The following is a 22,730-nucleotide window of genomic DNA, read 5'->3' as shown; positions in this document are numbered from 1 at the left end:
TTGTCAGTGATGATACTGCTGTTTTAATCTTTCATAGCACCACCGTACTAAGTTTGTTGTGTGAAAGCAAGACACTGATGCTGGTGTGTAAGAATGACACTGTCCTGGCTATCAATTCGGCTACGTTTGGCCACCTGCTGCATGGGAGTCTCAACTGTCCTCAGGAATCTGCGCCACAGCCTGACATGGGTCTGAAACCAGACAGTCATTGGTCTGATAAAGGGAACTAAAGTGTCATCTAGTGGTCAAATACTAGGATGAAAATAATGTGCATATCAATAGTGTGTTACTAATATGTCACTTACTACATACACATGGCTAACACACGAGTAGGCATGAGGTATATGGATATACCCTCAACCTATGCATGTTTTCAACCTTTATAGCCTACTGTATATCAGAGTCAAACCAGGGTCAAATACCTATCTCAATTTTTTTTGCTTGATTAAGCTTGGAGTTGGTCAGTGGTGGAAAGAGTCCCCAATTGTCATACTTGAGTAAAAGTAAAGATACCTTGATAGAAAATGAGTGAAGTAAAAGTGAAAGTCACTCAGTAAAATACTACTTGAGTAAAAGTCTAAAAGTATTTGGTTTTAAATATACTGAAGTATCAAAAGTAAATGCAATTTTAAAAATATACTATAGTATCAAAAGTAAAAGTACAAATCCTTTAAAATTGCTTATATTAAGCAAACCAGAAGCCACAATTGTCTTTATTTATTTTTATTTTTTTACAGATAACCAGGGTTAGACTCCAACACTTAGAAATAACTTACAAACGAAGCATTTGTGTTTCATGAGTCTGCCAGATCAGAGGCAGAGGATGACCAGAGATGTTTGAACGTATTTGACATTTGACCCACGTCTGATCAGAGTATATATCTATCCTTCAGAGTGTCTGTCACTATCTGCCCTGAAGACGGTGTCATGCAGGTGTCATGGCCGAGCCAACTGCTCAGTTCAGGGGGACACTCAGAGCTTTGGGGACCAATGTTTCCCTGGCACCAGGTCACATGTAGGTTCTGATAGTAGTGTTTTGAATGTCCCATTAGTGTGATCTTCGTTATCACAAAGTTAGATTCATTTGATGTATGTTTTTATTTTGAGCAGGGAGTACATTATTTTGATTGCTGTGTTTCATTTTGCAAGATGTCTGTGGGGTTTGGAGAAATTGGCTAACTGTTTTGAGTACCTGAGATGTAGTTTCAGCAAACATGTGTTAATTGTGAAACTGTAAAGCACCCTTTGCTGGCTCTAACAGCCGCCCAATCAGTTTGCTGCATGCTCTTAGTAAACTGATGGTGGGAAATTTGTTTGACCAAATACAATGCTATTTTTCAGAGAACAAGTTTAACTACTGACTTTCAGCATGCATATAGAGAAAGGCCCTCAACTTGTACTCAGATGACTCAGATGACTGATGATTGGTTAAAAGATATGGATTAAAAGAGGATAGTTGGAGCTGTATTTCAGTGCAGCCTTTGATGTTATTGATAATGTTGCATATAAAGGGTGTGACCGTTGAGCAAGCTGAGGAAGCTAAATTCCTAGGTGCAACACTGGGTGGTCAATTATCATGGTCAAGTCATATTGACAAAGTTGTGAAGATGGGGAGGGGTATGGCTGTTACAAAAAGATGATCTGTGTAACACAAAGATCTAGATGTCCAGTCTCTGGTATCATCCCATCTTGATTACTGTCTGGTAATATGCCTGCAAAGCTGCAGTTGGCTCAAAACGGAGCAGCATGCCTTACCCTTAATTGCACATAGAGAACTAACATCAACAGCATGCATGCCAGTCTTTCTGGGTTGAGGGTTGACCAGAGATGAATAGCATCTCCTAGTTTTTATGAGAAGTATTACTGTAATGAAAATTCCAGATTGTCTGCATAATCAAATAACATTCATCTCAGACTCCAATACATACCCCACAAGACATGTCACCAGGAGTCTCTTCACATTTCTCAAGTCCAAAACGAATTCCTGGCAAAGCACAGTATGCAGAGCTATGATTGCATGGAACTTCCTTACAGTTGCAATTTCAGCATGTAAATCTTGGTGGAGCAAATCTTGGATGCATGCCAGCAAAGCCACTACACAACATAACACAAGTGGTGGAAAAAGTACCCAATTGTCATACTTGAGTAAAAGTAAAGATACCTCAATAGAAAAAGTGAAAGACACCCAGTAAAATACTACTTGAGTTAAAATCTAAAAGTATTTGGTTTTAAATATACTTTAGTATCAAAGTAAATTTAATCACTAAAATGTACTTAATTATCAAAAGTAAAATAATAAATAATGTCAAATTCCTTATACTTAGCAAACCAGACTGCACTATTGTCTTGTTTTTTACAGTTACGGATAGCAAGGGGAACACTCCGACATTTAGAAATAATTTACAAATGAAGTGTGTTTAATGAGTCCGCCAGATCAGAGACAGTAGGGATGACTAGGGATGTTCTGTTGATAAGTGCGTGAATTTAACCATTTTCCTCTGCTGCAAAGCATAAAACATTTAACAAGTACTTTTGGGTGTCAGGGAAAATGTATGGAGAAAAAAGTACAGTATTTTCTTCAGGAATGTAGTGAAGTAAATGTAAAAGTTGTCAAAAATAGAAATAGTAAAGTAAAGTACAGATACCCCAAAAAGTTACTTATGTAGTACTTTAAAATATTTGTATTTAAGTACTTTACACCACAACACTAAACAATACATTAATTGCACTATACTGGTGACAAACGGTGCCCACAAACTGTTTGAGCCTACATAAAGCTGTCCCAATAGCAGAGCTTTCTTTTGAGCACCATGGAGTGAATCCTTACCACTGCTACACCTGGCTATCAGCGGAGCCTTGTCTGGCAGCGAAACAATTCATTCAACCTCATTTACTGCCTTAAAAAAAAACAAAGCTGAAATGGTGACTTGCTTAAACAAATGTGGTTTTTACTGACAATTGAGATGTACAAACTATGGCATAAGGGGACAACTAGCGGATAAGAGGCTATTTATTTACTTTTTACATTGTTTGCAAACTGATATCTGACACATATTAATGCCAAAATAACATGCAAAACCAGCAATAACCTCCCAAAAAACAGGTGGGGCTCAGCCCACCTGCCCTGAATGATGTGTTGCCATCACTCCCTTCCATCTCCAATTACTCAAGCAAACAGCAAAATGACCTTTAAAAAAAAGATTCAACAACATATCATGGAACAGCGGGGACTGTGAGAGGACACACAGACACTTTAAAACACAAACACTTTAAGACACAAACACACAGAGACACACTAACACACACACTTTAACACACACACACACACACATTATTTTTTTATTGTATTATTGGTATTATTTTAGTTGTATTGTTTGTATATAATTGTATTTTAAATGTGTGTGACTGTCCTTGTCTATCAGTGTATCAGTGTTTTGTTACTGGTACACCGGCCCCAGCATCATCAGGCCTCAAAACGTGTTTCATACCAACTCTCTTGAAATCTTTACTGGGTATGTCTATTGTTTGCTGTGTGCATGTAGGCTGGTTTCTCATACGCAGTGCTTTTTGTACTGTATATAGTATGCCTTGTTTTACTTTAATGATCAGCAGGCACCAATCGTTAGCCTGGTCCCAGATCTGTTTGTGCTGTATAGCTGTAGGAGATGGAAAGACAGCATAAACAGATCTGGGACCAGGCCAACCAAATGTAACTCTCTTGATTGTATAGCTGTCAACATAGGCATTGTCTTCTATGTATTCCTCATTGAACAATATCCTGCTATTTCTTCCATTTATTCCTCATTGAATAATATCATGTTACTTCTATCTATTTCTCATTGAACAATATCCTCCTAGTTTTCTATCTATTCCTGATTGAACAATATCATGATAGTTCTTCTATTTATTCCTCATTGAATAATATCATGATAGTTCTTCTATTTATTCCTCATTGAACAATATCATGCTAGTTATTTTATTTATTCCTCATTGAACAATATCATGATAGTTCTTCTATTTATTCCTCATTGAACAATATCATGATAGTTCTTCTATTTATTCCTCATTGAACAATATCATGCTAGTTCTTCTATTTATTCCTCATTTAACAATGTCATGCTAGTTTCACCCAAGACTACTGTATCATCCCTCCATCCACAGGTCTTCCAGAGAGAGTGGTCCTCTACTTTGTCTAAGGGATCTGCCCCGGTCTAGTCTTCCTGCTCTGTCTGTTCGGCCTGCGCTCCACCGTGGTGAGGGACGTCAAGGACTTGACAGAGCTGGGGGATAAAGGCCTGCAGTGTCTGAATATCTACAGGGATTTATTGTATGGTATTATATTCTAAAAGGCCTGCAATACCTGAGAATCCACGGGGAAGCTGGTGGGAATAGACAGCAACAACACATTAATCATGGACTGAAAATGAACATTTAGTACCAATTATTTTCTTGTTATTTCATGTGATCTACCTTTCCTTAATATACGTAGTATACAGGGTTGGGGAGTAACTGATTACATGGAAATGTTACATATAATCTGTTTACAAAAAAATGAATCAGTTACATTACCAGTGACAATATTGTAATCAGATTACAGATACTTTTGAAAAACTAGATGATTACTTCTGGGATTACTTTTAAATTCAGAAAGGATTTTTCCGATATTTATTTTTTCATGATGAAACCTTTCTGTTTTCTCAATGATATTCAATTCAGCATGGAAAAAAGGAGCAAGTTGAAGTTTGTTGTTGGATCCTTTTTGTCTTCTTCTAACGCTTCTGAAGGGGAAAGTAATTCAAAAGTAACTGAAAGTAATCACATTACATTACTGAATATGTGGAATCCAAAAGTTACGCTATTGAATACAATTTTGATAGGTAACTAGTAACTGTAACAGATAACGTTCAGAAAGTAACCTACCCAACTCTGGTAGTATATGATATGGTGACCTAACCTCTTTATATTGAGATGTCTTGAGTGAACCATACACACAATAACATGACATCATGGTTTTAATTGGTGAGGTCTTTCAACTTATTGCTTTGAAGTTTTGGGAAATTACAGATCAATTTCAGTTGCACTGAGTCAAATCAAATGTTTGTTTGATCCTGCTGGTCATGGCCATGTACTATCTCCACCCGGCACAGCCAGAAGAGGACTAGCCACGCATCAGAGCCTGGTTCCGCTCTAGGTTTCTTCCTAGGTTCCTGCCTTTCTAGGGAGTTTTTCCTAGCCACTGTGCTTCTACATCTGCATTGCTTGTTGTTTGGGGTTTTAGGATGGGATTCTGTATAACCACTTTGTGACAACTGCTAACGTAAAAAGGGCTTTATAAATACATTTGATTTGATCTTAATGTAGCCTACACTAAACTGTCCATCAAGCATATAATAATAATTTGGTGGGTGCTTATATTTGTCCTATTTCACAATTGGAAATGTGTAGTTTTGCATATCCCAACTCCACCTGTAACACCCTTGGATAATGGGATCACGGTCAGCCATTATCAACAGCGACCCTGAAGCAATTAGCATTCAGTGCCTTGCTCAAGAGCACATCAGATTTTTTCACCTTGTCGGCTCTGGGATTCAAATTGGCTACCTTTTGAAAACTGGCCCAACACTCTAACCGCTAGGATTCCTGCCGCATAGGTTCAACTGTGTCTCAAACATATTATTGATAATGTTAGTCCAGGTAAGAGATTATCATTTTTATAAACGGATCAGAGAGCTTTGTAAACGTAGTCCCTAATTAGGTACTGTATTAGCCTAATAAAGTGAATAGGAGCTAAAGGGGTTTTTATGGACTCATTCCTTAAGGTATGATCAATTTGCAACCAATTGTCTTCTAAACCTTTCATCATACCCACACATATAGCCCAAAGGCCAGCAGATGGCTATGTTGAGCTGCTATTAATGCTTTCATTTTACCGTCCAAATGCATTGAATGCAGCCGGCAAACACTCGTATCCCCGTGGACCGGTTCAACCTAAAACATTCTCCATGCAGGCTGTAAACGCGTCGATTTCCTCCTTAACTAGATTTAATGTCTGAAAATATGAATACTTTCTTCATGAAACTCAATTTTCCACCACCTGGATGCAACATTTAGTTGTGGAAAATGGTGTTTCATAAAGAAAGTACGCATATTTCCCCCCTTCTTGCCCTTAAATCTAGTTAAGGAAGAAATCGATGCATTTGCAGCCTGCATGGAGAATGTTTTAGGTACAAACCGGTCCACGGGGATATGATTGTATTGCCGGCTGCATACAATGTGTTGGACGGTATGATGGAAAAGACTCAATCAATATCTCCATCTGCCGGCCTTTGGGCTAACACACTTAGATGCTGGAGCAGGCCTTATGATTCTGATAATATACGTCCAGACTGTTCTGATGTAGCCTGTGTATGGGAATGAATATTTTTTTCCCTTCCCATATTATGACCGTCCTTCTCTTTTAATATATATGCGCAAATGATGCGCAGCGTAGAAGTTCTCATTAGCGAAATCTGACACTGGCAGTAACCACACCTCGCAAGTCCGGGGTTTTCGTAGCAGCTGGATGGCTAGCTGTCTAGCCTGGCATCTGGAAGCTGTGACATTGAAGAGGAGGGAAGACAGCATTGAAGACAAGGTGCCACATGGAAGATTTACTAGCGATCTAATTACATTATTATAAAAGCTAGCTATGCTACCGGCATTTTGATAAACACAGCTAACGTTAGTTAACTACCACGCATATTTTGTGTGACTGCGAACGTGAGCTGCGTCTGAAAACAAACTTCCAGGACCAGACTAACATTTTCTCATGACAGCAATATCAACAATAGCATGACTACTACTAGCCTAGGCCCTAGCACTCCCCCGCCGGTTAAACGTCCCGGTAGACAGCTGTCACCTGGAACTTTCCTTGGGTAAACGTCTGGACGGTCCGTGTATATACCCTTAGTTACCACCCGTAGCTAAATATATATTGGTGAGAATGGATTCCTCCTCGGGCTTCGGGAGTGACGAGCAGTGCTTGGCAATATCCTTATGAAAGTCTGCCATTTTTTTTGTTTTGCTTTTTTAAAACTAGGTAGCTGTTAGCATGCTAACATAGCTATAGGTTTTTAGGTCGCTAAGTTATCCAGCTAAATTAACTGTTTAGGTTTGGTTGCATTTTATATTTTTTATAATATTGTCTTGCAGGTCAAACATTTTGTTGTGTTTACTCTGAATATTTCAGCTGATTAGTGTTTTTCTCAGTCTGACACTGAAATAATGATCCATGTTTTACTAGCAGGGTTGATTTAATACTACCTAAGAAAGCCTTTGGTCAACTGACCAAGACCATACGGAGAGCACACCTTACACCGGTTTTTAATTCTCTGTGTTTGTTTTCTGTGTGTTTTTTAGAATAGATTTTGAAAGTTTTAGAATTTATTTAGACAATATTATTTTATTAGTCTTTAAATCACTTCACGATTGTGCACCCCAATACATGACAGACATGCAGAATGTACCCAGTAGGTCCCACAGTTCCTCTTGGCACTAGCCTTTTAACTATCCCAAAGCCTTGGACCAAGAGGCAGACTTTAGTTACTATGCCCTCAGCCCCTGGAACAGCCTGCCAGAGAACCTGAGTTTTTAAACTGTGAAACTTTGAGCATTTTTTAAAAGAGATCTTTAACACTTTTTTATCTTTGTTTTTCCACAGTGTGCTCTTAGTCTTTTAGTCATTCAGTTCTTTTAGATAATTCATATTTTCTATATACTATTTTATTACATTTCAGCTTTTTAAATTCTTTTATTATTATTATTTTTTTTACCACGGATTAGACTCTACAGTCCTTGTTCTCTGCATTTGCATCCATAAAGTTTGATTTGTTAACCCAGTAAGCCTAGTTAGCTAGCTAGGAATATTCTGTCCATAGAATTATAATACAAAATAGAATTAAATAGGATCTCTATGGCTCTGTCCATGTGCATGTCTTGGAATCGCAACAGCCTACAAACTCTTGCTTTTTGCTTCAGTTTCCAAAAACAATGTAACCAAATAACCAGTTACTTGGTCCATACAGTATATGGTCATGATGACTTACTGTTTTGTAGGGTGTGCATCTGTACTAACTAGCTTAACAAATTTTTCTCTCAATAATACTACATAAGCCTTATACACGTCTTCCATTGTTATTAGCATATAGCTCCATTTGAAGTATTTCACAACAACCTTGAATAGACAACAGTCTGGAATAGCTAGTGTGGTTAAATATTTGTTGACCAAATCATAGCCAATATTCTGGTCACTCTGCCTATTTATAGTTTCATCTTCAAGTTCTAGCCTGCCCTAGTGTGTGTCCCTGCCCTCTCATCATTGCTGCTGGTTCCTTAATAGTGATGCTCAAACTGTAAGAGGACAGGAGGTAAGGCTGTCCGGTCAGAAGGAGCCCAGGCTACTGTCACTGATTGAGTTCTCTGGGGAGTTTATGTAAGTACTAACATTAGAGAACTCAGTGTCTGAAAATGTATGTTCATTCATATCTGCCTTTCTCACCCATACTGGGTCATAATGATGAGTTGTACTCAAGTGGTCAGGTTTATTTCTGTCAAGCAGTGGTGTACAATTTGAGATGAAACATTGCTTTGCAAAACCTCTTCCTGTCCGACTGCTACTTGCAGGACATTTTTGCTTGTGTGGACCATCTGTACAAGACTATGCAGAAAGACCATACCAATGTTTGCCATGGTGTTCTGTAGTCTACCTTGCATTACAAGGTTCCTCATTATGTTTTTAGCAGCATAATGTTTGAGGGTGAGTGATGATTGACAGGTATGCCTCTAGAAAGACACAGTGCAGCACTACAGCATAAAACGATAGACCGGTGCAGCATGCCTGAATTGATCCGCAGGCTGTGTCCTGATGGGAGTTCACTGCCAAATGCATGCAGACCATTTATTACAAACCTCAGATTGCCTAGTGGTTTTCATGTCAGAATCTCATGTTGACGCAGTCAGCTGCCAAAGTGGCTTTTCCTGCAATCAGATGTTTTTATATATTGTTTTGATATCTGGGCACGGACCCCCTGCAGTACCTCCCCACTTTGAGAAGCCTGGGTTTACAGCACCACTCTAGGCTTTATCTGACAGCCAGCACATGAGGAGATTCTCAGTCATCAGCTCTGAACATGGTTGCTTGTTTGATGTTTTTGTTTAGTGTGTGATAATACTCAGGACCATTTCAGCTGGTGTGTGTGTGCAGTAGAGAGACAGAGGTTAGCCCCAGTGCCAGCCATCACGCTGCTTATTATGTCTGTATCCCACCACCACTCTAATGAGACTCACATGAGAGCGCACACAAACTCCGTGGTCGACTACCTAAATGCATTAAAACTATGTACACACTGAGCCAAGGCACTTAACCTGCTCCAACCTCTATGTATCTAACAGCCCTCTGCTCCAACCTGTATGTATCTAATAGCCCCCTGCTCCAACCTGTATGTATCTAATAGCTAATAGCCCCCTGCTCCAACCTGTATGTATCTAATAGCCCCCTGCTCCAACCTCTGTATCTAATAGCCCTCTGCTCCAACCTGTATGTATCTAACAGCCCCCTGCTCCAACATGTATGTATCTAACAGCCCCCTACTCCAACCTGTATGTATCTAACAGCCCCCTGCTCCAACCTGTATATATGTACATTGCATTCTGAAAATATTCAGACCCCTTGACTTTTTCAGCATTTTGTTACGTTACAGCCTTATTCAAAAATCTATTTTCCCCTCAATCGACACACACTATCCCATAATGACAAAGCAAAAACATTTGCTTTGTGTGCAAATTGATAAAAAAAAGAGTAACTATCATATTTACATAAGTATTCAGACCCTTTACTCTGTACTTTGTTGAAGTACAGTGGGGCAAAAAAGTATTTAGTCAGCCACCAATTGTGCAAGTTCTCCCACTTAAAAAGATGAGAGAGGCCTGACATTCCCTCGTCTGGAAGAAACCTGGTCCCATCCCTACGGTGAAGCATGGTGGTGGCAGCATCATGATGTGGGGATGTTTTTCTGCAGCAGGGGCTAATAGTCTAGTCAGGATCGAGGGAAAGATGAACGGAGTAAAGTACAGAGAGATCCTTGATGACCTGCTCCAGAGCGCTCAGGACGTCAGACTGGGGCAAAGGTTCACCTTCCAACAGGACAACGACCCTAAGCACACAGCCAAGACAACGCAGGAGTGGCATCAGGACAAGTCTCTGAATGTCCTCGAGTGGCCCAGCCAGAGCCCGGACTTGAACCCGATCGAACATCTCTAGAGAGACCTGAAAATAGCTGTGCAGTGATGCTCCCCATCCAACCTGACAGAGCTTGAGCGGATCTGCAGAGAGGATTGGGAGAAACTTCCCAAATACAGGTGTTCCAAGAAGACAAGGCTGTAATCACTGCCAAAGGTACAGTGGGGCAAAAAAGTATTTAGTCAGCCACCAATTTTGCAAGTTCTCCAACTTAAAAAGATGAGAGAGGCCTGTAATTTTCATCATAGGTACACCTCAACTATGACAGACAAAATTAGAAAATAAATCCAGAAAATCACATTGTAGGATTTTTAATGAATTTATTTGCAAATTATGGTGGAAAATAAGTATTTTTCTCAACAGACCAGAGAATGTTGTTTCTCATGGTCTGAGAGTCCTTTAGGTGCCTTTTGGCAAACTCCAAGCGGGCTGTCATGTGTCTTTTGAGGAGTGGCTTCCGTCTGGCCACTCTACCATAGAGGCCTGATCGGTGCTGCAGAGATGGTTGTCCTTCTGGATGGTTCTCCCATCTCCACAGAGGAACTCCGGAGCTCTGTCAGAGCCAGCTCTTGGAAGGGTTTTTGTGGTTCCAAACTTCTTCCATTTAAGAATGATGGAGGCCACTTTGTTCTTGGGGACCTTCAATGCGGCAGCCATTTTTTTGGTACGCTTCCCCAGATCTTCCCCAGTGCTTCGACACAATCCTGTCCCAGAGTTCCACGGACAATCCTTCGACCTCATTGCTTGGTATTTGCTCTGATATGCACTGGCAACTGTGGGACTTATATAGATAGGTGTGTGCCTTTCCAAATCATGTCCAATCAGTTGAATTTACCACAGGTGGATTCTAATGAAGCTGTAAAAACATCTCTAGGATGATCAATGGAAACAGGATGCACTTGAGCTCAATTTCGAGTCTCATAGCAAAGGGTCTGAATACTTATGTAAATAAATAACGTATTTCTGTTTTGGTTTTTTAAAATAAGAAAAACCTGTTTTTAATGTGTCATTATGGGGTATAGTGTTTAGATTGAGAAAAAATATTGAATCAATTTTAAAATCAGGCTGTAATGTAACAATGTGGAATAAGTCAAGGGGTCATACTTTCTGAATGCACTGTATGTGTGTCTTTCGGAGGTTGGGATGAAGTGGAAGTCACATTTCGGTTGGACATTGTGTACAATTGGTGAATAAAGTGAACTTAATCTAAGCCCTGCTCTAGTCTGAGTAGAAGGCCTATGCTATGCTCTCATAGGCTGAGATTTATAATTTATTTATCTAGGCAAGTCAGTTAAGAACAAATTCTTATTTACAATGACAGCCTACCCCGGTCAATCTCGGACGACGCTGTGCCAATTGTGCGCCGCCCTATGGGACTCGCAATCACGGCCGGATGTGATACAGCCTGGATTCGAACCAGGGACTGTAGTGTCGCCTCTTGGACTGAGATGCAGTGCCTTAGACCGCTCATAATTGAGTGATTACCAGGAGAGGTACCAGGAGGGGAAGATGTCAGGCATGTGTACTTCCAATGTCAAATGGGTTTTCAATTATGTTATGTCACTCTAGAGCTGGGACGATAAACTGAAAACTATCGACACGATCACTTATCGCAGGCATTTCATTATGATAAAGTTAAGTCGTCTATACTAGCCTATAAGTTATGAAATTAAATAAGTTATGGTTGATCGTTAATGGGACAATTGATGGCTGCAGCCATCAAACTAGTAGTAGCTTAAAGGATAATTAAAAAAATGTTAAACTGTGGTAGATATCTATGTTATGATCGTATCGTTCTATCTATCGTGGTCGCATCAATTCATGGAATTTATCGCAATATGGGTTAGAGTTATCGCCCAGTTCTGTCACACATTGAATTGATCGTTTTCTTTCCGGGAAACTGGAGGGACAGAGCTTTTGCCATAGTATTATTAGGTCTACTTGTTGATGATAGGTGGAACCTATTAGGTCTATATATAATGACAAGGGACTTTATAGGGGTGTTTTGGAAGAGAAGTTGGGTATACTACTTACGGTGCCATCTCCAGCTAGCCTATTTGGAACAGAGTGTCCTGACCTGACACATTCAGACAAGCAGCCAGGGTTGCATCATGTTCCACTTCTGCACAGTAATCACATTTATTGTTAAGAGTTGAAAGGAAGTGTGGACATGTTCTGACGCCCTGCCTGCTGCTGTACAGTCATTGGTAGGGAGTGAGACTTGACCTACATTAACCCTCATCACAGCTCAGACAGACGCTCCATTTGAGTTGGATTAAAGCTCAGGCCTTGTGATCATTTTCATATGAGCCTCTCATTTATTTGAATGTCTTGCATGGATTTCGGTTGGAATCGACTTCAGTTCACTGATGCTTTGGCTGTTGCATTGTCATCATCAGGGAGAGAAATATGACCCTACATTAACCCACACATCACAGCTCTGAAGCTCTAACATAAGTACCTAATCATTTACTTTTCATTGCACTTGCATTTGAATATCTTGCATCATGAAACGGCAACTGTTTGGGCTCAGTTACATAAGTTCTGTTTACGTTGATCTTTTTCCACTTAAATGTTTTAGGGAAGTCTGTAAAATTACTATGACAACACCTCTCTTGCTCACTATACTGCATGAGGTTTTATGCAAATTAGATTAAATGAAACTTCCTATCTGAAGACCAACCATGTAGGGTGCTGTATTCAAAGATAATTTCCTCCTCTCCCTCCAGGTTAGGTGTTTTGGCTAACCCTGATACTGTTGTGTCCTGTCCGGTACATCAGTTGTCCATACCCATCAACAGTCATTTTCAGATTGTGCGAGGTAAGTGACCACTGGGTCTCAATTCACCTTTTTAAATTCCATGTATGCCTACCATTTAGTTTTTCAATGTAACTGGGCTAAATGTTTGGGAAGTGTTATTGAATGGTACCATTGTTTGCAGTGCATGCTAAGGAAATGCTTTGGAAATGTTATTGAACTGCTACAGTTCAGAGCAGATTTCAGAGATTTGATATAGAACGGTTCCTGTACCAACAGACAGCTGATTGTGATGCAGAGCCCCTCTCTTGTAAAGCTTGCAGGCATTTAAACTTAACATTCCTTAACTCCCTACCATGGTAGCAGTATTAACTCAAGGTTATTGCTTGTCGTAGTGGAACAAGTCCAAGGTGCTTTGTTTACGATGGCCAGACATTTGAAAGTCAACAGCTAGTAGCAAGAGCCTATTGAAACCTGTTGTCATGACATATTCAGTCTTCCCCACAGACCTTTGAGCCTCACGTTTACAACTCTTTAATGTTCTCTTTTTAACTGCTTTATTTCAGAGGCCGAAGAAGCGCTGCTCATTGACTTGCCATCAAAAAGTAAGACTTTTCTCCTCATACTTCCGTTTTTTAAATGGTCATCCACCTTGATAGGAATTGTTTCTAGTGTCTAGTTTGCTATAAGTAATTCAGCATCATTGTGTTGTTTCTACCTTTTATTATAGGAGCTTATGTGCAAGACCAGTGTTGTGGCAACAGTACTACAATAAAAACATGACAATCGTTTGTAACAGAGCTCTTCATCCAATTTGGTTAGATTTTTAGTGCATGCCCTGAGCTCCATGCCTGGTTGTCTCTGCAGATTTATTTAGTTTATTTAGTTTAGTTTAGCAAAAGTTGGTCATGAGTTGCCTGTGGCGATGGGACCACCTGCACTCTGTTGAAATAGCTCACTGTTGGCAAATCACTGTCTACCTCATTTTGTGCGGAGTTGGTAGACATGCAAGTGGACATGGGTAGTGTCTCCATGGTTGTGGTGAGTGAGTAAATGGTATATTTGTATAGGCTAAGTTGTGGTGAATGTAACAACGTATCCTGTCATGTGTTGTCTTCTCTTTGCCCCTCCTGCCCTGTCACTCTATACCCAGCAATAATAGCCCCTTAGGAATAAATAGTGTATTGAATTGAATGAGTCTGTGGGTAGCCATAAGGGGAGTCAATGGTGGATGTGTGTTTCTCCCTGCCCCTCCAGCTTGCGTTAGGATACGGGTCAGAGGGGAGAAAGCCCTGGAGCTGATTCTGGAGCTCCAGGATGATGAGCGCAGCCAGTCCTTCTTCTCCCAGTTGAAGAGGGCCAAACAGCAAGGTGAGCCAGTCTCTCTCTCGCTCTTTCTCTCTTTTTCCTCTTTTCACTGCCTTTCTCTCGCTAACTCTCGCTCTTTCTCTCGCTCTTTCTCTCGCTGTTTCTCGCTCTTTCTCTCGCTGTCTCTCGCTCTTTCTCTTGCTCTCTCTTGCCGTCTCTCGCTCTCTCGCTCGCTGTCTCTCGCTGTCTCTCGCTCTCTCGCTCGCTGTCTCTCGCTCGCTGTCTCTTGCTCTCTCGCTCGCTGTCTCTCTCGCTCGCTGTTTCTCGCTCTCTCTCGCTCGCTGTCTCTCGCTCGCTGTCTCTCGCTCGCTGTCTCTCGCTCGCTGTCTCTCGCTCGCTGTCTCTCGCTCTTTGTCTCTCGCTCTTTGTCTCTCGCTCTCTGTCTCTCGCTGTCTCGCGCTCTCCGTCTCGCGCTCTCTGTCTCTCGCTGTCTCGCGCTCTCTGTCTCTCGCTGGCTCGCGCTCTCTGTCTCTCGCTGTCCCGCGCTCTCTGTCTCTCGCTCTCTGTCTCTCGCTCTCTGTCTCTCGCTCTCTGTCTCTCGCTCTCTGTCTCTCGCTGTCTCGCGCTCGCTGTCTCGTGCTCTCTGTCTCTCGCTCTTTCCCGCTGTCTCTTGCTCTTTCTCTCGCTCTTTCTCTCGCTCTCTCGTTTGCTGTCTCTCGTTTGCTGTCTCTCGCTCGCTGTCTCTCGCTCGCTGTCTCTCGCTCTCTGTCTCGTGTCTCTCTGTCTCTCGCTCTTTCCCTGTCTCGCGCTGTGTCTCTCGCTCTTCTCGCGCTCTGTCTCTCGCTCTTTGTCTCTCGCTCTCTCGTTTGCTGTCTCGTTTGCTGTCTCTCGCTGTCTCGCTGTCTGTCTCGTCTCTCGCTGTCTCTCTCTCGCTCTCTGTCTCTCGCTGTCTGTCTCTGTCTCTCGCTGTCGCACGCTCTCTGTCTCTCGCTGTCTCGCGCTCTCTCGCTCGCTGTCTCGCACTCTCCGTCTCTCGCTGTCTCGCGCTCTTTGTCTCTCGGTGTCTCGCGCTCTCTGTCTCTCGCTGTCTCGCGCTCTCTGTCTCTCGCTGTCTCGTGCTCTCAGTCTCTCGCTGTCTCGCACTCTGTCTGTCGCTGTCTCTTGCTGTCTCTCGCTCTGTCTCTCGCTGTCTCGCGCTCTCTCTTGCTTCTCTCTTTCTCTTGCTTTTCTCTCTGCTCAACACTACTGTACCCTACAGACGCCCTTACTCACTAGTGCATGTATTATTCATGAACTCATCCAACATGTATTTATTTCCCCAGGGTGACTGACTTCCACGCCTTAGTAATTTCCCCCTACGTCCTCTTCTCTCACGTTTCACCTATGTCTACCGGTTACATTCCTCAGCTATGTTTACGGTCAGAGGCCCCTTTCAAGGTGGCAGTGGCACCGTACCTACTGGTATGTCCTATCTCTGATGTTGAGTTACCAGAGCCACAGTTGATAATCTCCTGTAGCCGTGTCTTTTGATTTAGTTTTGACTGTGGTTGATGTGGATTGTGGCTTATCTAAATGGGATTACTCGTATCAAGTTAATATTGGTGTCCACTGTCTTCATATAATATGCCACAGTTAAAAGACTGGCAGGGCTCTACGCTGACCTTTATTACAAGGTGCATGTGTGCGTGTACGTTGAAAAATGTAGGTGCACACACAGACATTTAGGAGCACAATTAAAAATATGAACGGTGTTATAGATAGAATCCTTCATTCTTCTAAGCGCACTGGTGCTCCTAAATTAACATTCCAGGTTAAACAACAAAATATTTAGGTGCATAAGCGAGTGAAATGGTCTCACTGTAGAGCCCTGACTGTGTCCCATCACTACTCTGTTATAGATGCATTTTATATAGACTAATGTTTCAACCCCCAAAAGTGCTAAAAATATAGAAAATCCATTACATTTCTTAATGAGTATGACCTCATCTACAACACCCACTCCTGGAATATTGAAAGCAATAGGCTAGCTATTTTAAATATAGGTCCCCAAGCAGTTTGGCTTGATAGGGGACAGTAACAGTTTTTGAAATGTCGAACCGTTGCCTTGGCATGGCTGGTTAATGATTGAGACAGTGTAACCTCATTAGCACAGGCTGAGGGTTGCTTCCCAAATGGCACCCTATTTCCTATGGGCCCTGGTCAAAAGTAGTGCACTTTATAGGGAATAGGGTGCCATTTGTGACACATCCTCTTTCTCTCTAACTGCCCTGCTGTGCTGGGTGTTGCCCCATTTCCCTAACATTTTATCTCTAGTAGTATTTGCGTTGTGAAAGGTCAATAGAAACAAGATGGGTGTGTATAGAACAATGAGTGTGATCCTTGGAAGGGAGTGTTGTCGTGCTATTGTCATTGTATTGCATTTCTCTTTAGATCTGCAAAAAAACAACCTAGATTTACTGTAATCTATGAGATCATTCTTGGCACTCGTATTAGGTTGCTTTCCACATTTGCAGTTTGCAACGTGTAGAGAAATGCTGTCTCATGTAACTCACAGAGTAGCTTTGTCTCTTGATTGAGTGATCCAGCGCTGCCAACTTTTCCACAGTCGAGTCCAAAAGCACGCAAATCAAAGCGATGGATCCTATCATGCCGGCTCCCCGCAAGGTCTCTGTCCCAGTCCCACCCATCCCTCCTCAGAGAGGGATCCACAAAGCTGTCAACTCTCACACCAAGCCCACCGGCGTACCGCCACCGCCTCCCAACCTCAACAACAGCTCTTCAGCCAACCAGACTGGCACAGGTATGGACACATGGATAATATTGGTCAAATTGAATAAAGAAGTTCAAATTGATTGCATTTTATATAGAGCTTTTCCAGATTCTCAAAGCCCTTGACATTGTATAGAGAAACTTATCCTTATCCAGAACCAATGTCCAGCACCCAGCTGGGTGATGCTACTGTAGACATTTTGCACCGGATAGTTACCAGACATCAGCACACATTACAGTCAAGAGGTCAGGTGTGAATCTTAGACACTTGTTGCATATGACGGTTGAATGATACAGTGAATGTCACAAGGTTTCTCACATATGAATCTCTCCTTTATCTCAGCTGACAGACAGGACCCAGCTCTCTCTCTGGCCATAGACTTTGGCTTCGAGGACAACTTCAATAATTCCCTCAAAGTGGAGGAGAAGAAGAACCAGCAGAATGGCATCGGGCCTCCCCGGGAAGCTCCTCCAGTTCCCCCTCTGCCTCCACGTAAAGGCTCCTACACTCCCTCCAATCCTCTCCCACCCACGCCCATCCCCACTTCCAAAGACAGAGTTTTGTCCATACAGGCTAAAGATGCCGCCTTCATCACGCCTGCCAAAACAGAGTGAGTGTTACCAGTACCACAGTAAGAGTCATAATACTTAAAACCTAGTGGTCAAACAGGGAAATGGTTCCTATCACTTTTCCACCATTCATTTTTCCCATAGGGGATTTTAGAAACACTTAAAATAGGGGCTGTGTTTCATGTAGGCTTACCCTGGCATGATGTTTTGATAGCTATGTACATTTCTCTAGGACAAGGTGACTTCTATCATTATATTCACCTGTATTTAACCCTCAAAAATGAAATCCTAATTAGCTGCGAATATGGCTATCATAAAGAACTACAAATCCCATGATGATCTGGACGAGACTGCTGAACCGAGTCAACGGTAAGGATCTCTGGATTAACTATCTGATGTTAGCTAAATGTAGCAACATTTCTTTAAATGGACAATTCTATGAACTGTCTTGTGCAAGTTTTAAATTGGCACAATACCTGTTAGCAAAGGTGTTAGCTAGAGATGACGTGCAGGAGCTTGTAGTTTTGCATGTAATTTACTTTGATGCTAATTAGCATTTTGATAAGTCACCTTGTCCTAGAGAGATGTACATGGTTCTCAAAACGTCACACCAGGGTAAGCCTAAACGAAATACAGACCTTATTTTAAGTGTTTATCAAATCCCCTATGGGAAAAATGAATAGAAAAACTAATGGAACCATTTCCTTGTTTGACCGCTAAGTTTTATGGGTATTATGACACCTTCACTGTGGGGCTCATTTGGTGTCAGAGGGCCTCTATTTATAATTTCGGTGGCCTAGATCTTGATTAGTAGCCTTTACATCACACCCTACCTGAAAAATTATGTAATGGAATAACTGTGGGAATGACTCATCCTCACCTGATGTTGCAGTCTTAGTGTTGACCGGCCCACCTCGTGGTGTGACAGCCCCACCACCAACAGCATGCGGAACGCCATGTTCTCCACTCAGGCCAGCCAGAGAGAGTACCTCATCAAACACCGCCTGGCCAAGAAGGAGAAGGAGTACGTAGACATCCAGGACTTCAGGTGACTGTCCATGGGTTTGTGTGGATGGTGGGTGGGGCAGTGAGTCACCGGCTGGGTTAAAACCTGGGCCTCCTGTGTGACCACATTAGCTTGTGGAGATGATGCAAGTCTTCAGGTCTCAGCCAAGGTAACATCACAAGAGTGGTTCATTGAACCAGCTCCATTACATATGCTCCCCTGCAGTAGCCACTTGTGAGTCTGGCCAGAAAGTTGAGGAGATCCATTGAAAGTTGAGGAGATCCATTGAAAGTTGAGGAGATCCATTGAAAGTGGGTTATAGCAGCAGTTATTCCACATTTTTCTGTCGTTTTTCCGTGGTCCATTTTCAAAATGTGCAGGGTCCTGGGTTGAACTAAAAGTGTCTAAGCCAACTTTTAGTCACTGAGCTGTAAGTTCTTATTCTTAGCTGTAACCCTTATCAGGCTACACTCTGGCACTAAACTCACACATGTTTCTGTCTACATAAGTATGTGAATGTCTATATAAGAATGTTTTGTGTGTTTCAGATTCTTTTCTGGAACGTGGAATGTGAATGGCCAGTCTCCAGACAGCAGTCTAGAGCCCTGGCTGTGTTGTTCGCTAGAACCCCCTGACGTCTACGCTCTGGGGTCAGTGACATGTCTATCTGAGTACCCAATGTCTTCTACACAGCATGTATGAAGGAATGAACCTGGGTCGTATTCATCAGTGCACACCATAGCAAAAATGTTTTGCAACGAAAAACGAAGACAAGCGTTTCTTATTGGACAACTTCAGGTAGTCCCTCTCTTCTTCAGTCCGTTTTCTTCTGTTTGTTGCCTCGTGAATACGACCCAGAGTTGTGGAACTAACAATTGGATCCTCTTAATTCCTCATTAATGATGGGATGAACGTTGCTAGTTGTGAACTAGACATTTCATTACATACTATAAAGAGTGCTTTTGAAGACTTTCCCAAACATTGGAACTACCGCACTGATTTCCCTGTGCATTCTGGGTGCTGTAGTTTCCAGGAGCTGGACCTGAGCACAGAGGCCTTCTTCTATCTGGACTCCTCTAAGGAGCAGCTGTGGGTAGAGGCTGTGGAGAGAAGTCTGCACCCCAAAGCCAAGTACAAGATGGTGAGTCAATGAGCGGAATCTTCTCATCTTCAGTGGAAAACACAAATGGTTTAATCAACTACAATATTATGTTATTGTAATTATACACTGAGAGCAGCAGATGTTGATAAAAGGACACGTTTGGTTCATAATAGGTTGATAGAAGCTTCCATATCCAAATTCTGTCTCCCCAGGTGCGTACCATTCGACTAGTGGGCATGATGCTAGTGGTGTTTGTCAACAAGGTGCACAAGAATCACATTAAAGAGGTTGCGGCGGAGCACGTGGGAACTGGCATCATGGGGAAAATGGTACGAACGAGTCAAGTCAACTAAGAGGAAGTGTTTGTTTGCCTTTTGCTCCCATTAACTCTACGACTTAATAACATCATAACTTTAAACTTTATGACATTTATAGATACAGTAGGTACATAGAACATAGACATAATGTAAATGATTAGATATTTGAATACCGCAATAATATACTGCTACTGCAAAGTATTGTATTATTATGTTCATATACTGTAAAAAGGTATAGTTTTTCATATAACAAGTGTCCTTTAAACCCATACGGGCTGAGCATCTGTTGCAAGACGCTTTACTAAACAAACAAATCAATCAGTCAGTCAACGTACAATGTTTTCTTTTCTCATTCCAGGGCAACAAGGGAGGTGTGGCGGTGCGCTTTGTGTTCCACAACACCAGCTTCTGTTTTGTCAACTCCCACCTGGCGGCCCACGTCGAGGACTTTGAGAGGAGGAACCAGGACTACAAAGACATCTGTGCCCGCATGAGATTCCAGATGCTAGACCACCCTCCCCACAATATCGTCAAACATGAGTCAGTCACCTCCAAGACCCATACTGTAGAGTCATAGTTCCAATGTCTACATTAGCATACCACTTAGTGCATTAGCCATGTATTCTCAGTACTACTATATGTTTCAGGGTCAAGGGGCTTACAGTAGTCATTACTATTATAGATGGAATTCTTTGGTGCTAATGTAATTAAATCCCAGAGAGAGAGACATTCTCAGGCAATAGTCTGGCATTTCAACATGTCATTTAACTGTAAAATAGTGTAACCATGCCACAGTATTTTTTTCTTCATACAGTGTAATGTGTAAACGTATGGTATTACTGTAAGACTGTTTACATGCTGTTGTGTTACAATACATAACTCTTCATCCATTCTGTGGTCCAGTGTAGTGATCTGGGTAGGAGATCTGAACTACCGGTTGTTTGTGTACGATGCAGCTGAGGTCAAACAGCTCATCTCCCACAACCAACTGAGGAAACTGCAGGAGTATGACCAGGTGAGAATACACACACACACACACGAATCTGTTATCTAGTCCGTTGTCAATGTTTTAAACACTTTTTAAAATGTATATTAAAATACGAATGAACTTATACTGCTTGAAGTCATGTTGGCATTTTAAAGTTCTGCACAACAACAAAAAGAAAGACATTCAATATAACAAAGCCGGATTTAATTTCCTCTTTTCTCTGGTTTAAAGGGTTATAAATACTGGAGTTCCTCTGTCTGTCTCTGAATAATGTGTTGTTGGTATATCTCCCCTTCTGCCTCTATGAAGCTGAATATCCAGAGACAGAACAAGCGAGCGTTCACAGACTTCATGGAGGGAGAGATCAATTTCATGCCCACGTACAAGTATGACGCCAAGACGGACCGCTGGGACTCTAGGTAAAATACCACTGATCCCACCAATCACATACTTCTAGAACACCCATAGAGTTTTGTAGTTTGATGTGTCAGCTGTTACCCCCCCCACCCTCCACCCAACTGAGTCCAAAGGAGAAACCCCATGTAGGCTAATCCTCATATGCCATAGCACCTTGATTATTCATGTTAGCATACCTGGTAAGATCAAACCTGAAAAGTCATATTTCCAACCATTCTCTCCAATATTGACGAGGTGGGCCGGGCCCCCTGAGCAGCTTTGTACCCCACTGCCTAAATAACTTGAAAAGACCCAGGATGTTTCTTTGGGGGCTTATGTGACTTACCTGGAAATCTAGGGTATTTAGGGAAACACTGGGTTGTGTGGCATTTAACTGAACATTTGTAACGGAAACTAAAATGACTGTTCCTTATTCCAAGGGCCCTCCCCCCGTGGGTGCCATGTCTATTTCCAAGGGCACAAGCACTGTTCATGATACAAACTGTTCAACCCCTCTTATTGGCAGAGAGGATTTAGCAGGTTTAAAGCTTACTTCCTGCAATCCTACACATTTTGTCATGGTGCAAAGAACACTGCAGTTTTAAAGCACATTTTCTTGCAATTCTATAAATGTTGGCATGTCTAATGTGTATTCATGTGATATTTGAGTGACAAAGAAATCAACACTTGTTGTTCTAGACATTTCTACCAAGTTATAAAAAGCTCTGTAAGGTATGCAATGACTGACTACCCAATTTCGAAATTGCACCTCGTGCATTCTACTATTACTGGCCCCCTTGCCCCCCTGCCGACCCCTAGGGGGGGGCGTGCCCCACAGTTTGGGAACCACTGCCTTATTGGACTAGTCCACGTTGTTAATCATTGTTTCAATCTGCTATCTTTCATTTGGTGCCGAATGAACAGCTGACCCCGTGTCTCTACCCCTTGTCTTTTTCTCTGGGGTTCTCCTGCAGTGGGAAGTGTCGTGTCCCAGCGTGGTGCGATCGGATCCTGTGGAGGGGCAGTAATGTAAAGCAGCTCCACTACAGGAGTCACATGGAACTGAAGACCAGCGACCACAAGCCTGTCAGCTCCCTCTTCAGTGTCGGGGTGAGTATCATGGAAACACACACACAGCATCTGGAAATCACATCTGACTGATTGAGGTCGAGACAGTCAAGGGAGACCTGACATTCACAATTCACAAGGAGTCCATTTAGTAAAATACACGTACCTTTAA

General features: G+C 42.0%; 1 protein-coding gene across 3 annotated transcripts in view; it reads left to right on the top strand.

Moving 5' to 3' along the window:
• Positions 1-6,414: 6,414 nt before the first annotated feature.
• LOC112221081 (inositol polyphosphate 5-phosphatase OCRL) overlaps positions 6,415-22,730 on the top strand; it is a 28,725-nt gene continuing 12,409 nt past the window's right edge. Inside the window, exons 1-15 of one of the 3 annotated variants that reach the window (XM_042303180.1) lie at positions 6,415-7,027; positions 8,388-8,470; positions 13,006-13,097; positions 13,601-13,639; positions 14,292-14,405; positions 16,948-17,142; positions 17,455-17,722; positions 18,574-18,729; positions 19,236-19,337; positions 19,714-19,828; positions 20,002-20,118; positions 20,465-20,646; positions 21,010-21,121; positions 21,404-21,513; positions 22,465-22,600. In XM_042303180.1, the coding sequence (XP_042159114.1) occupies positions 6,983-7,027; positions 8,388-8,470; positions 13,006-13,097; positions 13,601-13,639; positions 14,292-14,405; positions 16,948-17,142; positions 17,455-17,722; positions 18,574-18,729; positions 19,236-19,337; positions 19,714-19,828; positions 20,002-20,118; positions 20,465-20,646; positions 21,010-21,121; positions 21,404-21,513; positions 22,465-22,600 (1,866 nt within the window). In that variant the 5' untranslated portion in view covers positions 6,415-6,982. Of the gene's footprint in view, positions 7,028-8,387; positions 8,471-13,005; positions 13,098-13,600; positions 13,640-14,291; positions 14,406-15,664; positions 15,804-16,947; positions 17,143-17,454; positions 17,723-18,573; positions 18,730-19,235; positions 19,338-19,713; positions 19,829-20,001; positions 20,119-20,464; positions 20,647-21,009; positions 21,122-21,403; positions 21,514-22,464; positions 22,601-22,730 lie in introns of those variants that run through there. The other 2 variants (XM_042303181.1, XM_042303182.1) reach the window with 2 other exon arrangements.

The sequence above is a fragment of the Oncorhynchus tshawytscha genome, linkage group LG21 (assembly GCF_018296145.1).
Source record: "Oncorhynchus tshawytscha isolate Ot180627B linkage group LG21, Otsh_v2.0, whole genome shotgun sequence".
Classification (NCBI taxonomy): domain Eukaryota; kingdom Metazoa; phylum Chordata; class Actinopteri; order Salmoniformes; family Salmonidae; genus Oncorhynchus; species Oncorhynchus tshawytscha.
Note: the sequence above shows the minus strand (reverse complement) of the source record. Positions and strands in the feature narration are given on the sequence as shown.